At 38.2% G+C, this 18,191-nt stretch overlaps 1 protein-coding gene across 2 annotated transcripts in view; it reads right to left on the bottom strand.

Annotated features, from left to right (window-relative positions):
- CDH8 (cadherin 8) overlaps nucleotides 1–18,191 on the bottom strand; it is a 663,994-nt gene that overhangs the window by 319,891 nt on the left and 325,912 nt on the right. For both annotated transcript variants that reach the window (XM_077454372.1, XM_077454381.1), the window contains exon 4: nucleotides 2,065–2,184. In XM_077454372.1, the coding sequence (XP_077310498.1) occupies nucleotides 2,065–2,184 (120 nt within the window). The remainder of the gene's footprint in view (nucleotides 1–2,064; nucleotides 2,185–18,191) is intronic.

Genomic DNA, 18,191 nt, shown 5'->3' with positions numbered 1-18,191 from the left:
CTGTTCGTGTACTCAAGCTGAAACGAACTTTCTGTTCTGCAGCAGGACAATGATCCTAAACACACCAGCAAGTCCACCACCGAATGGCTGAAGAAAAACAAAATGAAGACTTTGGAGTGGCCTAGCCAAAGTCCTGACCTGAATCCTATTGAGATGTTGTGGTATGACCTTAAAAAGGCCGTTCATGCTCGAAAACCCTCTAATGTAACTGAATTAGGACAATTCTGCAAAGAGGAGGGGGCCAAAATTCCTCCAGGACGCTGTAAAAGCCTCATTGCACGTTATCGCAAACGCTTGGTTGCAGTTGTTGCTGCTAAGGGTGGCCCAACCAGTTATTAGGTTTAGGGGGCAATCACTTTTTCACACAGGGCCATGATGGTTTGGATTTTTTTTCACCTTTAATAATAAACACCTTCATTTACAAATTGCATTTTGTGTTTACTTGTGTTGTCCTTGACTATTGTTTCAATTGGTTTGATGTTCTGAAATACACAGTGTGACAAACATGCAAAGGAACAGGAAATGAGGAAGGGGGCAAACACTTTTTCACACCACTGTAGTGGTGATAAAATACCACCAAAAGAAATCTCTAATTGTGTGAAAAAAAATATTAAAGCAAATAGCATCTTCAGGCCAGGCTTTTCAAATGTTCTATATTTTTATTATTTATATAAAATCTGTATTTTACAAGCAACCATTTAATATGGGTACACCTAGGACACTGGTTTTAAAAGGCTTTTTAAGTTTTTCTAAAGAAAGAATACATGGATACATTAATAAAAATACATCAATATAAAAGTGACATTCTATTTCATGCTTGTGCTACTGAACTTTGTAAACAATATTTTATTACAAGAATTTATATATTCTTAAGGAGCAATAAAATAGATTTAAAACAAGCAGTACATCTCTGGTTGCATGTACTGTGAAGTAAATAATTCTCAAATATTCTCAAAGATGACAATAAGTCCAATTTCAGTTGTTTTCCAAACTCTTCCCAACCATGCTATAGTTAAAGGATGGCTACAGCGCAGCCGTCTAGTTCTGGGAGGGCGTCCATGGACATCCTCGCAGAACCACTCTCCCTGCATGGGGCACACATCCGGAACGCCCTGTGATTGCTGTGTCCTGACACAGCGTGAGGAGAGCCAGTAATTGACAATTCTGACAGGAGGAATTTACACTGATATCAGTGCCCTGATTATCAGTGCAGCCCCAACAGTGCCCATCAGTGTTGCCTATCAGTGCCTATCAATGCCGCCTATCAGTGGCCATCACTGCCACCTATCGGTGCTGCCTATCAGTGGCCATCAGTGCCACTTATGGGTGCTGCCTATCAGTGGCCATGACTGCCACCTATCGGTGCTGCCTATCAGTGGCCATTAGTGCTGCATATCAGTGGCCATCAGTGGCTATCAGTGCTGCCTATCAGTGCCTATCAATGCAGTCTATCAGTGACCATCAGTGCCTCCTATCATTGGTCATCAATGTCACCTCCCAGTGCCCATCAGTGCCGCCTGTCAGTGCTCATCAGTGACACATTTCAGTGCCCATCAGTGCCTCCTCATCAGTGTCCATCAGTGCAGCCTATCAGTGCCCATCACAATTGACAAATAGAAAACAATTTAATAAGCAAGCAGCTAACTAATCCTATCTCAAGGTACCTGTAAATGCCTGCTATGGACACCAGGGGTTGTCCACACCACACCAGATATTTCCCTATATTTTACAAGGTTAATTTGTTTATCAAAGCCAATAATAAATAAAAAAAACAACCCTTTCCTTATCTGGTAAGACTAAAATTGTGTTTATTTCCAGAAACAAGAAAAGCCAATTGAGAAGCTAGCAATGCTCTTCGGTAAGTGACAACTATGCTTCTGTCAGACAAACGACACAGTGTGTAATTCATTGGGTCTGCAGCCTCATGTTACATGATGCTGTGCTATGTAACCTCTCTGTTTTACCTCTGGGTATATATGTCCATAAAGCTGCTGAGGGCTTAAGGGGGTGATAAAATACATACAATAATACTATTAATTATATTGTCATATTAGTTTTGCTTACCTGTGTGAGGTTCTATAGAAAAATAAGGCTGCCCTTCCAAAATGCTGTAAACCAGTTTAGCGCTGTTTCCATACACTGGGTCATCTGAGTCAGTGGCTGTTACCTTAGTGACAAATGTCCCTGGTAAGAAAAAGAAAGATAAAATGCTCAAATTCTAAGATTGCAACACATAGATGGCATGTATATATAGCTGTATTGATTGTCCATTACCAATGATATGCCATTGCACACATCACACTGCAAGTTATAGTTGCATAAGGTTGAAATAGGATAAAGTCATAATATTCACTATTAGTTAAGGTGAAAAAATACTGTAATAAACAGACGACTTAGCGTATGAGTGTAAAGTACCTGTTATATTTATTACATCCATAGTAACCAACTTAATACAATTTCCTCCATTTTTATTCATAGCAGAACTAAAGTTTTTAATTTTCAAGATAAAAACGGTACATGCACATACACTAGCAAAACAATAAGTCTTATGTGGCTTTTCCAGAAGGTCACCCAGCTGCTTTGCAGCCACAGTGCAGGATCTAGGATTATCTACTTTATAACCACTTGGATTCAGATTTGCTGGCTGAAGAGTTCTGAGGTCTTATGCCGCGTACACGCAATCTAAATTTTGGTCTGAAAAATCCCTGATGGTTTTCCCAACTGAATTTCAACGGGATTTAGTTCAAGCTGTCTTGCATACACATAGTCAAACCAAATTCTGACCGTCAAGAATGCGGTGACATACAACACGTACGACGAGACTAGAAAAAGGAAGTTCAATACCCAGTAACCAATAGCTTCCATCTCCTAGTTGAATCTGAGCAAGCGTGAGTTTTTGCACGTCGGAATTGCATACACACGATCGGAATTTTTGATAGAAAGTTTTTCCATTGGGAAAATTTAGATCATGCTATCAAATTTTTGCTAGCGGGAATTCAGCCAGCTAAATTCCAATGGAGCGTACACACGGACGCATTTTCCGATGCAAAGCTCTCATCGGTCTTTTGCTGGCTGAAATTCTAATCGTGTGTACATGGCATAAGGCTTTCCAAACCTTCCTCTAAAGCGGGTCGAAGACAGGTCATTTTTGTCGATCAGCCAGCGGAATGTATTCCCCCACACAAGCGATGTGGATGGAGGAAACCTCCCTGCTGCACTATTGTATTCTGACACCAGGACTTCCATGCGGTCAGAATACACTAATGGGCATTGATCGAAAGAAAAATCAGCAACATCCTGCTTTACAAAGGTTGATCATTAGATCGACTTCTGTTGAGTGGAATCGGCCTTAGATGGATCAAAACTCAGCTGATCCCTGTTGAACCGGCTGAATTTTGATCCATCAATGGGCAGCTTTAGTATTTTATAATGCTCCTATATTTGTGTAACGGGCAATGACCATCACTGCACAGAACAACGTGGCTGGGAATTGATAAATCCAGTGAACCCATTTCCCTTTTGATCTGGTAAAAAGGTCCAGTTCACTTTCTTGCCACTGAAACAGCTATGTATGACATTACTGCCAAAACAGAGAGGTAATGTCCTTTCTTATTAAGGTAGCACCTTTTACAGAAGTAGGCCAGTTCTTTATTAGGCCATGATGTACTATAACCCTCAATTCTCCCCTCAGTGTCCTCTGAAGTTGATTTCAGGTGCCTACTTGATCTCAACTTGTCTCAGAAGCACACCAAACAAATGCATTAATTCCATAATCAACTTTATTGAGCAAAGAGTTCATGCGTACATTGTGGGAAACACCTCCGAGAGTTTAGGTGAAACATGTATGAAGTCTTAGCTTAGATAATGCTAATTCAGGAATTTTATACTTGTGTGTTTCTAGGGAACATTTTGGCAGTTGTTCCACACTGTAGTTGTTGAGTATTCTACCTTGTCACTCAAAACACCCTAATTGGGAGGATATATAGCTTCTTGGAAGGAGTTGTCAGTGTATGGGAGATGAGAACTTCAATTTGGAGCCTTGGAAAACTACTTTATCCAACTATATGAGTAGCATGGGACTGGCCATTTCTTCTAATTCCATATGGGAATGGCCAGTCCCATGCTACTCATATAGTTGGATAAAGTAGTTTTCCAATGCTCCAAATTGAAGTTCTCATCTCCCATACACTGACAACTCCTTCCAAGAAGCTATACACATCACTGTAGAACAAAATCCTTTATATTTGGACATCCCAAAAACGACAGGAATCAGAATGCTGGATAGACATGTTTTGCACACTTTACGTGCGCTTAGTCAGTAACAAATGGAGGAGAGCAAAGCTTTCTCCTGTGTGGAGCTAGGGGTACTCGATTTCCTTTGAAGGAGAATTGAGCTCTTCTTATGGAGATATAACTTTTGTAAAGAAGAAAATCTATGGTATGTATTGAACGTTGTACTGTTGTACACAGTTAGCTCCAGTTACCCTAAAGGGGCAGAAAGTCCTACTCACTAACCAATTTTGGTGAGGAAAATGGGAAAGCTTTTGGATCCTAGAGTCTGTGTTCCTACTTCAGGACCACACTACTAAAGGAGAACTAGTATAAGGTCCTTCAAATATTTATACAGGTGACTTAAATGGACTCCACTCTGTTAAATTACTGGTGGGGCAGGTTTTCCATTAGTCTCTTATTTTGAAGTGCCAGTTTCTGTATCTTGTTGGTTTTCCATTTTTCAGCTACTGTAAGAGTTTGATTGTGCGCCATTTTAAATGCATTAGACTTTGTGTGTATTCCTTATTGCCGTTAATGATGTAATAAAGCTGGACTTAAAAAGTTTTACCTAGTGCACAGTGCTATATATCTGTGTTGTGGTAGAGATAGGCCTGTATGTGCACAAGTTAATTACCAAGCTTTTCATACCTAGGATAAGGTACTCAAGGTACTTAATGAGGATATGTGCTTATCTTATGTATGGTATGCCTCTAAAAGTCACAGAAACTAGTTTCCTGTAACCTATTTTTCTATGTTGCTTTTTAGTTTAGGTGATAGTTTTATGGTTTATCATTATTTTTTGGGTTGTGTTCACAGCAGTAGAGTCAGGTTGCTGTAAAGACGCCCACTAGGCCCCTAGTAAATCCTTTGGCTCTTCTCATTGGGAGGTCTTTCTAGTTAGACCAATGCACGTGACTGCTCAACTGACAGTGAAACACGTTGGTCTTTCTAGGACTTCTCATCATATGAACACATGTTAATCCCTGCATCCACAACATGTTACATTCATTACTCAATGTACTCTGTAACTGATGCTTACTGTTACGGCTCTTTATTTTTCAATAAAATCGTTTGTATTAATAAATAAAAGTCACAGACACACAAACAGTACTAGAGGTCTCGACCAGGGAACCTGCAATCTCTGTGTACAGAGGCAGAACGGGGAACTGCATATGTAAATAAGGCAATTCCCCATTCTGCCTAATGACATGACAGAGATCTACTGTGCCCAGTAATCGGGAACAGTGATCTCTGTCATGTCCTAGTGAGCCCACCCCCCCTTCAGTTAGAACACACCCTGGGAACGCACTTAACCCCTTGATCGCCCCCAAGTGTTAAACCCTTCCCTGCCAGTGTCATTTTTACATTGATCAGTGCATTTTTATAGCACTGATAAATGTAATAATGTCACTGGTCCCCAAAAAGTGTCATTTGGGGTCAGATTTGTCCACCGCAATATCGCAGTTTCGCTAAAAATCACAGAACGCCGTTATTGCCAGCAAAACAATAACAAAAAAAGCCCCTAAATCTATCCCGTAGTTTGTAAACGTGATAACTTTTGTGCAAACCAATCAATATATGCCTATTGTGTTTTTTTTACCAAAAATATGTAGAAGAATATATATCAGCCTAAACTGATGAATACATTTATATATATATATATATATATATATATATATATATATATATATATATATATATATATTTATTTATTTATTTATTTATTTATTTTTGGATATGTATTATAGCAGAAAGTAAAAAAAGTTTTGTTTTTTTAAATTGAAATGTATTTATTTTTTGTTTATAGTGCAAAAAAATAAAAACCGCAGAGGTGATCAAATACCACAAAAAAAAGCTCTATTTGTGGGTAAAAAAGGATGGCAATTTTGCTTGGGTACATTGTCGCAGGACTGTGCATTTTTCATTTAAAGCGACACAGTGCCATATCGCAAATTCTTCTGGGGCTGAAGTGATTAATTTGTATGCAATCAGGCAGGCCCTTGCTCTACATAGTTAAAGGTAAATCTAAAGGAAATTGAATAAGAAATTTGTATAATGTATGGCTTGCTTTACAGTATATATTACCTTTTTGGAGGAAGACCTTATAAACCTCAATGTAGATAGTTCACTGGAAACGGAAAATCAGCTTTGCAAGGCAACAGCTGTATTCACTTCTATCCAAGGAATCAATTTACATCATGGAATATTTGCTTACCACCATATTATAAGATATATTTTTAAAGGTATAACATTACTATGTTGCAAATATAATCAACAATACCAAGTGTCAAGGGAGATCTGGTGTTATATTCTCTTTTAATGGCAGGAATTAATTCATTTAATTTACTTATGAGTTTACTTAAAGTAAAAGCAAAATATATAGTTATTTGGATATATCATGTATCATATTCTCATGTGAATATTAATATTATATTAAAAACAACAACAAAAAACTCAACATTTTTGCAATCACCTCTCGGTCATTCTACAATTTAATTTTAAAGTCTTCAATTATATATGAATCTTTTTCACCATCACACCAACATAAGAAATGCAGTAAATAGAGTGATTGGTACTTTTATTGACATAAATCAATAAATTTTAATAATATAGAATATTTTTTTCTATGGCATTTCAAGCAACTAAGTACACTCAGGACATAAAAAAAAATCCATAAATATACTTTAATAACTTGTTATTAAAGTATATATTGACTTGAGTAAACCTGGCCCTTCAAAAGGGAGTATTCATCTTAACTGCTACCATGGGTAAAGGTTTATCAATTTTTTGAAAGATGTAAGGACTATTTTATTACAATTATTGATCATGAATAAACCTTTCCATAGATGTAAAGGCAAGGTTTTATTAATCTTTTATTGATTGGACTAAGGAGCACCGCTTTTCTTTAAATGATTATTAACATTAAGCAGATCAACAGATGTCAGATGTACGTTATGTTTTGAAATACATGCTGTGAACGTTTTTTATCTTGGAAATCTCAAACGACAGTTTACCAGGTAGTATTACTTTATAAAAGCATCAGATATGATCCTTCCAATGTAAGTAGGTCAGTAAGTAAAAAGGAAAATCTAAAGGTAAACTATAAGCGTTTGATATTACTTGTATTTTTATTGATTCAAGTTTATAATATATATATATATATATATATATATATATATATATATATATATATATATATATATATATATATATATATATATATATATATATATATATATATAGTATATATAACAAAAAATCAGGATGAGATCTCTATATAATGCAATTATTCTTTATTTTGAAAATCCACCTTCATGTACAAGTAATAGATCCAACAATTAACTGTACAATTTCAAGCAACATTCTGCTCTTTCTCAAGCCATGGCTTCCCACTCACTTCCTGTTTTGACAGTAAGTAAAGGGAAATCTACCCAATGGGACATATATGGCAAAAAATTGTAAAAAATAAATTAGTTATGACCTTCCCTTATGCCCCATACACAAGGATTTTCCGACAACAAATGTTGGAATTGAGCTTGTTGGCTGAAAGTCCGACTGTGTGTATGCTCCATCGAACATTTGTTGTCAGACTTTCCACCAAGTGTTGACTAGCAGGTTCTCAAATTTTCCGCCAACAAAACATTGTTGTCGGAATGTCCAATCGTGTATACAAAGTTCATGCATGCTCTGAATCAAGCAGAAGGAGCTATTGAACTTCCTTTTTCTCATCTCGGCTCCTCATACGTCTTGTACGTCACCCCATTCCAACATTCGTAATTGTTGGTCAACATTTGCCTGACCGTGTGTATGCAAGACAAGTTGGAGCCAACAACCTTTGAACAAAATCCCACGGTTTCATTGTCAGAAAGTCCGATCATGTGTATGGGGTATTACTCTATTCAAAATGAAAATAGTTTTGCTCTTACTTTATGCAAATTTTATTTTAAAGTGGAATTCCAGGAAAAAATGATAAGCTCCCTTCACTTTTCATTATTAATTACATAAAATGTTGCACTGTCCACATTTTAGTTTTTTAAATGGCTTATTATTATTATTATCTCTCCAGCCATTCTGAAGCCCTCCTCTTTCAGACTGACAATGACTGATTAATGCAGACAACTATGGCTACTCGCTGATATTTTTGTACTTAGATATACTGTAATTTAATGATAAACGGTACTTCTAATTTGAAATATAACAATGTTGCTGTATATTATACCATATTAGGAATGTATACTTGAAAAGTTATCAATAGACCTTCTCCTTCTCCTCTACTCCTCATCCTCCTTTCTTCTCCTTACCTTTCTTACAAATTACAAATTTTTGGGTGCAGTCCGAGCATCATACTGTGAAATATCCACATTGTGGCACCATCCCAAAAAGGGATAAAAAAACAGGGAAAGGAGGGAAATGGGAGAAGGATGTAACCCCAACACAACAAGCGGAGGGGAAAACAGTGACTTCCCTCTCTCCCACCAAAAAATGAAGGGACTTTAAATGTGCCAAACAATGGGAGACAAAACAGCAAAAAGAAAAAAACTAACTTGGATGTCTGCCCACCACTGCAAAAATTAAAAGCCAGCATCTGCACATACTGCAGCTGCTGACTTTTAATAATTGGACACTTACCTGTCTTTGAGTCGAGCGATGTAAGCACCGCAGCTGATGTTTCCATCAGCTGTCGGGTGCATGCCACCTCCATTGCGAGTAAGGGAATCCAGCAGTGTAGCCTTTTGGCTTCACACCGGGAACCCTAAATTTGCATGCGCAAGGCTCCGCTCCTCTTTCCTACTGGCCCAGTGACAGGTGGAGGAGGAGGGTGCCCCAGCCGTGACATCAATACCCATGGCTGTGGCTCCCAGAAGTGGAGAAAGAATACATGTGAAAGACGGGTATGCTGTCCCCCCTCACCCCTCAAAAGGTGCCAAATGTGGCACCGGAGGGGGGGAGGAGTACAATGAGCGGAAGTTCCACTTTTGAGTGGAACTCCGCTTTAATATAAACTAATTTCATTATTAAATTCCTGAAAATGATCATATCATCAATACCCACGGCTGTAGCTCCCAGTTGTGGAGAAAGAATACATGTGAAAGACGGGTATGCTGTCCCCCCCCCCCCCAAAGGTGCCAAATGTGGCACCGGAGGGGGGGAGGAGTACAATGAGCGGAAGTTCCATTTTTGAGTGGAACTCCGCTTTAATAAAAACTGATTTTATTATTACATTCCTGAAAATTATCATATGATCATTAAAAACAATCAGCAAGATAAACTGGTAGCATCAAAAGGGTAGTATTAGTAAAACACTTAACACAAATAACGTATAAAACTAACAAGATTCTCCACAAATTGCTTCCTCAGGGTTCACGCTTGATGATGGCCAACTGAAATATAGGAAAGACACTAAACACACAAAAACATATTAAATACATACATCAGACAATATATACAAACAATTCTCACCTTTTTTTCCTTTGCTGATATGCTTATTTGTACAGTGCTTCGTGTTGTACTAATACTACCTATTTTATGTTTTTCAGTTTACATCGCTTATTTGTTTTTAGTGATAATATGATAATTTTAAGGAATTTAATTATAAAATCAGTTTTTATTCAGTTGTTTTTTGTTTGTTTTTTTGCTGTTTTGTCTCTCAATTGTTTTGGCACATTTAAAGTCCCTTAATTTTTTGTCGGGAGAGAGGGGAGTTGCTGTTTTCCCCTCCCCTTGTTGTGTTGGGGTTACATCCTCCTTCCCTCCTTTTTCCCTGCTTCCCCTGTCTTTCTTTCTTACAAATTTCATAACAAATACTTCAAAGGAAAATAAGGTGCCTAGAAGGAATTTTACCTGTAAAAGTAATTTAAACCGTTGTAAATTAACCGCTTTTATAAAGTTGACCCTTATGGACATTTATCTTTTTTTTAAAGAAGGGTCATTTAACGACTTGCGTTTCAAAGTTTAGCAACTCTTTAAATTATATTTACAGGTGCACACAAATCACCAGTATCTTGCAGAATTGATTTTTTTTTTACATTCTACAAAATACTGTAAGACTTTAACAAATTAACAGTTTTGCTTTGCTCTACAGCGTCCTTTACAAGGCTCTATCCCTCCTGGATTCTGAATGCAACTCTTTACCTTGCCCGTGACCTCTGTTATTGCTTTTCAGCAGAATGTCATGAGCAATTATCTAGTAGAAGAGGTGTCAACCACAGGGACTATTGCATAATTACAGCCGTGGTATCAGGCCTTACAAAAACGAGTGTATGTATAATTATCCATCAGTAGAACCTAGAAATAACATTTGCACTAACATGGTACTTATAATGCATGGAATTTCCATGTATGACTGCAAAAAAATGCTGAGTGGGTATTTTTAGACACTGGTTATTGCAGAAGATTTATATACTTTTTTTTTTTCAGTTCATTAAATGTATAGAAAAAGTCGTGTACAAATGCTCTTGAGGGTTATGTGGCAAACCAGTTATTCATTTTGCAGCTGCTGGAGGGAGAAACTCAAAGTATGTAATGTGGAAAATTAAATTAGGTAACCAATTTAAAAATGGGGTTTAAAGAAAAAAATACCACATGTTTAAATTGGCTGATTGTGCTAAAACAAGATAGACTAATAACATTAAAGTGTAACTCCAACTGTTAAAACGTGCCTAGAATTATATTTATCATCTAAATAAACTGATTCCTTTCTGCTGTTCTAAGAGCAGACACCCATTGGTAGATGTTCATTTATCAGATGTAATTTACCAACACCTAGCAAGCTAGCAAGCAAGTAAAAGGTACCTGATAAGATGCAATGTGAAAAAAATTAAAATAGTTTAAGCATCATAACACCTTCTCGCTGCAAATGTCTCTAAAAGCCATCTGAGCATGGAATAGTTTAAACTTAGCCTAATGCCGCATACAAACGACCGGACTTTCCACCTGACTAGGTCTGACGGTCTTCCCGATGGAGTTTCAGCGGAGTTCCGATGGCCTTTCTGAATGGACGGACTTGGCCACACACAATCACACCAAAGTCCGACGAATTTGAACGTGATGACGTACGACCGGACTAGAATAAGGAAGTTCATAGCCAGTAGCCATTAGCTGCCCTATTGTCGGTTTTCATCCATCGGACTAGCATACAGACAAGTGGATTTCTCCATAGGAACTGGGTCTGGCGGAGCTCCGGTGGAAAATTTTGAAACGTTCTATTTCTAAAGTCTGTCAGATTTTTGGACAGCAAAGTTCTGATGGAGCCCACACACGATCTAATTGTCCAATGGATTTGTTCCGTCAGACCTTTGCTATCGCAAAGTCCGGTCGTGTGTACGCAGCATTACACTTGAAGTATTCTTCATTGGCAGCACTCTTCTTCCACTGCAATCGAGGTGAAGAATGACTACAGCTGAAGAAAGAGACTTCTTTAAGTGATACTAAACACACACTGTTAATTTACATTGCCTCTTCTATTTTTTTTTATACTTAACATTTTTTATTAGGTAATTAAAGGTTGCAGAAAAAGGCAGTAAGCAGTACACATTGCATCAGTAAAACAAATCCACACACTGAACAGGAAAGGGCACCCTAGTTGCCCCTTCTATTTCTTTATGTAGATGATGGCACTGTCATTTTTTTGTAATAAAAAACAAAACAGAATCTAAGTACCTTTTTCCTAATCAGTATACAGCTGTCACATGACCCAGATCTTTCCCAGCCTGTCTGTAGGTAAACAGTGGCAGGAGAAGCTTCTAGTCCTCTGCTTCTGGTTATATGTTAAAAAAGGGGCTTTGGAATACAGAGTAAAAATAATTAATTAATATCAATAAAGTGTTTTAAATTGTCATACACATATTAATGAAATAAAATCTATAATCTTTTGAGGAAATAACATAATGTGGGTGCATTTCTGCCAGTCACAGGTGGTGTCACACCCCTCCAGCCTGTGTCTTATAAGAGAGAGGTGAAGACTCCATTAATCTCCATGTAATATCCCACCCCCATTGTGTTTATCTGGTTAGTGGGCATAGAGGAAGAGGAAGAGAGCAGGCTGTCATTTACTACTGTGTGACTCTATAGTCACATGGGCTGCTCAGATGTGATAGGGAGATAATGCTCATCATAGAAACACACTGAAAACTGAGCATGTGGAGACTTGCCACCACAGCTGCAAAATCCCTAGCTGATTTGGGGACATGGACAGAAGGGGGTGATAGAGAGCAGCAGATAGAGTTACTATATAACTATGTAGGATCAACCAGTTTTTTTCCAGAATACAAAAAATGAATCTCATAGTGACTGGGTGAGTATGAACAGTATGTATGTAATACAAGATTTATTGATAGTTTTTTATTATGTGGATTTAGTGACTCTTTAAACTATATCTAAACCAAAGAACAAAACATTATATGTTGCAGCTTACCAGCCCTTAGATTTGGCTGCATTAATTCTATTTTTCATATTTTTTTACTTTATCCTGCCAGTAATATACTTCCTATCCTACGGTGCCAATGTTCACTCATAATGGAGGAGAAGCATTGTCAGCTTAGGACAGGAGCACAGAATACCTCCCCTCACCTCAGATCCATAACATGTGGCAGACCAGTAGTTCATAGATATAGCTGGAAACAATGCTAACAGATAGGGAAGAGAGCACAGGAAATTATTAAAGCAGAGTTCAACTCTGTAATAATCTAATAATGAAAATAATAATAGTAATAAATACATTAATAAAAAATAATAGTAATAAATTCTGTAATATCTCCTTCAGTGATGTGATGTCCGTAAGATCCTTAACAGGTACCAACATCTTCTTCTGGGTTTGGCCCTCTTGCTCAGGAATTATCATCACAACATAAAGAAGCCTAGTTACCATGGGTGTAATTCTTCCCTGTTGCATTTCATTTGGGGATGGAGATGTGTCACTAGCAACACCAGACCATTTTGTTTTGTACACCAGAGACATAGGGCAAATTCACACTTCAATGCAGAGCAGTCACAGTGATTTGCTGCTCTATGTTTCTGGCTATGATAGAGGTCAGTGTGGTGCATGATTCAGCCTTGTTTTGTTTGTTTTCAGTAAACTTTATGCTAAGTGTACAAGACATACACTTCATTCACTGCAATGTAGATAAGTGAGATGCACTGAGCTGTCTTACATTACAGTGTGATTTGGCATGATGTGCTGTAATACAATGCAGCATATCTGTATTTTACCACAGCATGCAGCAGCACGGCACTAGGCTGCATTGCAGTGTGAATGGTACACATTGGAAACAATTGTCTCCCATGTGTCCTTGTGGTAAAACATCTGTCACTGTGTGTAGTGTGAATTAGCCCTTACAGTCACTATGGAACTACAAGGACATCTCTGGATCTTGTAGTTCCACAGGGTTAGTAAAGCTACAGGTTCCCATGTGATGAGCAGTATATAGACTAGTGACAGTTGATCTTTCTGCATAGCTCTGATCATGATATTTTGCTTTAGATAGCTCTATCTCCTCCTAGTGGCTGCAAAGATCTCCAGCATTTCCAATCCTCCCTGGTCTGTAAGGCTCTGGAGAGCCCATGCTCTTGAGTTGCACTGTATATTGCAATGGTCCAGGGGGCAGCCCCACAGTTTTAAATGATCTTTTTCTTTTGTGAATTAACAGTCAATACTGTTGGGGCTATGTAATCTAACTGCCAGCACAGTGTATGCTTGCAGGCAGCCTCAGATAGATCTCACTGTCCCAACAGTGCTGACTCTTTTTGCCTGAAGAGCAATACTTTTCTGCCATTCTTTTTTAAAATATTGGCAACTATGACTTTGCTATCCAAGAGACCTGTATTGTGTGCCTCTCAGGCTCACTGAAAAGTGTGTCAATCGTTAACATCCACAGCTGGGAGTATTGGTCGGGAGGGACCCCTTCTTGTCTCCTAAGATAGCTTATTATGAAAGAAGATGTCCCTGTGACCGCACATCCATGTCGTCCCAAGATATAATGGTAAGTGGTAACCTAAGCTTGGACTCTGGCCAAGCCATGTCCCAATGCATTTTGCTCTGTCCCTTGGAGCTTAGCCATGGGGATGCATCCGAGGGGTGGAGCGAAACATGTCGGGGGCATGGCCTGGCCAGAGTCAAGGCTGAGGTTGCAACTTACCATCATACCTTGGGATGACATGGCTGTGCGGTCACAGGGACATCTTCCTTTATATGAGTTTGCTATACTATTGTATATTGCATATTGTCATGTTTCCTTAAGAGTGTTATATTAAAAAATATTAATTACCGTAATCTGTAATTGTTTGACAAAGTTACTGTATACTAACTGCAGACACAGAATTGTAATCCATAGATAGCTGAAAAGCATTTTCCTCTGTAGACTGAAGGTAGCTATAGGAGGTCCTACAGAGCTTTGTATTTGAGGACATTTTACCTGAATAAAAAGTGAATCTAAAGACTGAAATTAGAACAAGTACCTATTTTAGAGATACATTTTCCTTTGGCAGGGATTCTAACTCTCTTGAAATGTTCTTGTTTAAATGTTTAACAGATCTGTCAATGATCAAACGGAGCTCAACTTTACATGGACTATGGGGTTGATTTTATAAAGCTGGAGAGTGCACACTCTGGTGCTGCTGTGCATGGTAGCCAATCATCTTCTAACTTCAACTTGTTCAATTAAACTTTGTCAATAATATCTAATGTGATTGTAGCGTATTAGTGCAATTGTGACAGAGAAAATTGAGTACTGTCCGTGATACTTTTTTTATTTGCACTAACATCCAATTTTTCAGGACAAGCTTTCGGGGTATGTCCCCTTCTTATAGGTCCAAGCAGTACTGATTTACAAAATTTTAAGCAGAATGTAAAAACAAAACAAAACAAAAAAAACACCTCTGAGGGAAAGAAGAGAAAAAACAACAAAAAAAAAACACATACAAATCAATGGCAATAAAGATAACAGAAGAGTCTCACTAACTCCTCTGTTATCTTTATTGCCATTGATTTGTATGTGTTTTTTTTTTTTTGTTGTTTTTTTCTCTTCTTTCCCTCAGAAGTGTTTTTTTTTTTTTTCTTTTTACATTCTGCTTAAAATTTTGTAAATCAGTACTACTTGGACCTTGAAGAAGGGGACATACCCCAAAAGCTTGTCCTGAAAAATTGGATGTTAGTGCAAATAAAAAAATAAAAAATAAATAAAAAAAAGTATCACGGACAGTACTCAATTTTCTCTGTCAATAATACCTGAAAGTTGATTGGTTTCTAAATATGTCAAGTAACTGGAAGCTTGGATACCACTATACACCAATCGTACTAAAGATTGTGACAGACTCTTTTAAATACAATTGAAGAATTGTGGGTAGTGTAAGAATTCAATGTCAACAGGTCAGTTTCGATGTAAAGTAAAACTTTATTGTGATTTTTTAAACAAAATTTACAGGCAATCGTTGACTAACTCTTTATAAATTGTGTATTTAATCATGGATGTATTCTTCTGCCATAAAGTGCAGCAATACATTCCAAAATTCATATTCTTTTAATTCCTTTATGTATTTGCCAGTTCATGCTCTACTCCTAAAAAAGTATTTTTAAAATTAGACTCAATTATTTTGTCTTTGCCCTGGGGTTTTTCACTGCTGTGATTATCCCAAATTACCCTGCAGGCTCCCACTGGCTCAAATTTATGTCTATACTATTAAACATCACAACTTACTTATGCGCATTGGCTGACAGGTCCCAAAAAAAGGACAATGCCTTAAAACCACTGTAATTTTACCTTTTAAAACTCTCTGCAGAGAGTTTTAAAACATGATCACCACACAATTATGGAGCTATTATAAAATGCAATTGCAGGTAACAAATTAAGCTAATTAATATTTTACAAACCCGTGCTATAAGAGGTTGACCTAAGTGAAAAATTAAGCTGGTAAAGATCAATACAGTTAAATATACAATATAAGCAGATGAAAGTTTGGGAAATTCTTGACTTTTCTGTAAAAGTCAAGTTTACTCTCAACCCTACCAATCCCATAAGCTTTCCTATTGGTCCTTTAATGTACTAATAGATAGACTTGTTGTCCTGCAGGGTGGCTTAGGAGGTAGGAGGGAAAGGTTTAAATTCAACTTTAATAGAAAGATATGGGATTTGCAAAACAAATTGCTGCCTGGATGCTTGTATGAAATGCATTTTTCACTGAAAAATATGCATGTTCCTATCATACACATAGGTCGAATCAAAAGTGTATCAAAATGTCTTTTAATCTTGTTTCGGTGTTATTCTACTCAATCACAATTTCGGCAGCCCATTACAGTCTTAAGCTCCGTACACATTGGTAGTATATTTTCTTTCAACCCAGCAGGGCTGAAAGAAGAAATCCTGACAGCTCAGGAGGAGCTGATGTACTAACTATCCGATATTAGTACACACATATCCCCTACAGTTCTATTGTTTTCTGATGGGAGGACCGTCTCCAACACTCCGGTCAGCACTCTCAGCCATTGGCTGAGAGCACTGATCAGGAGCCAGTCGGCAGAACCGTTTCGGTCATGCCCCGAACGGCCAGCTTCTGTTGGACTGGCTCCAGTGTACATGACCCAAATGTTGGCCTGGGTTCTATTGAAACAGCCAATGCCATCTGCTATTCAGCCTGTAGGTACTAGGCTTGACAAAGAGTGTGCTGAAGCCTGAGAAAATTATTTTCTCTCTGATTCCTGTTTCAGAAATCCAACTACAGTACTCTTCAGCATAAACTAGTAATAACAACAGGTTAACAATAAACGGCTTAGTTGTCACAGTAAACTGTGTCCCCTTAAAATCAAACCAACCTTTAGGTCACCTGCACATCTTTTTGTAGCACTGATATTTTTAGTTGAAGAACAAAATTGTTCTGCCAATTTTGTTTTCAAAATATTGCCGACTTTGGCTTGGCTATATTATTATTACTATTATTTAGGATTTATATGGTGCCAACAGTTTGCACAGTGCTTTCCAATATAAAGGGAGACAGTACAGCTATAACACAATTCAATACAAGAGGGTTAGGAGGACCCTGGTCCTGAGAGCTTACAATCTAATAGGGAGGGACAAGTTGAACAAAAGATAATAACAGTGAGGTGTAAGGGGCACTTCAAATACCATATTACTATATATAACTTAGATTTATAATCTTTGTAAAATTGTGAAATATAGTAAATTAACATGTCTTTAGTGGAAGTTTATGAGTATGAAGAGATATCAAAATTTTACACTCACCTACTTGAATTTTGCGAGTGGAAAATGAGGGCTTGTGAGCTGGGCTGCCTGCCTAGGGGGGGGGGGGGGGGGGAGAGCACCGCCGGTGGGGTTGTTGATCGGGAGCCATTCTCCCAGCAATCGCCCCGGGGAGGAAGAGAGCCGCGGGATAGAACGCTGTTACAGAAGCTTAAATTATAATTGTCACCACTCTGCTCAACAGACCCACATAAAGCTGGTCCAATGCTGTGATGCATTCTGTCTATCACAGGCGCAGATCAGGAGGAGGCGGTGGCAATTATAATGTAAGCGCCAGTAACAGCGTGCTATCCTGCGGCTCTCTTCTTCCTCCAGCCATGCATTCCTCTGCCCAGGTGAGGCTTCAATGGGCACAGTGTGGCTGCAATGAGCACAGTAAGGCTAAAATGGCAACAGTATGGCTGCAATGGGCACAGTAAGACTGCAAATAGCACAGTGTGTCTGAAGTGGGCACAGTAAGGCTGCAAAGGGCACAATAAGGCTGAAATTGACACAGTGTGGCTGCAATGTGCACAGTGGGACTGCAATTGGCACAGTGAGGCTGCAACGGGCACAGTGTGGCTGCAATGGGCACAGTGTGGCTGCAACGAGCACAGTGTGGTTGCAATAGTGGGCACAGTATGGCTGCAATAGTGGGCACAGTGAGGCTGCAATGGTGAGCACAGTGAGGCT

This window comes from Lithobates pipiens, unplaced genomic scaffold (genome assembly GCF_037356315.1).
Source record: "Lithobates pipiens isolate NorthernLeopardFrog02 unplaced genomic scaffold, aLitPip1_a1.2 Scaffold_10, whole genome shotgun sequence".
NCBI lineage: Eukaryota > Metazoa > Chordata > Amphibia > Anura > Ranidae > Lithobates > Lithobates pipiens.
Note: the sequence above shows the minus strand (reverse complement) of the source record. Positions and strands in the feature narration are given on the sequence as shown.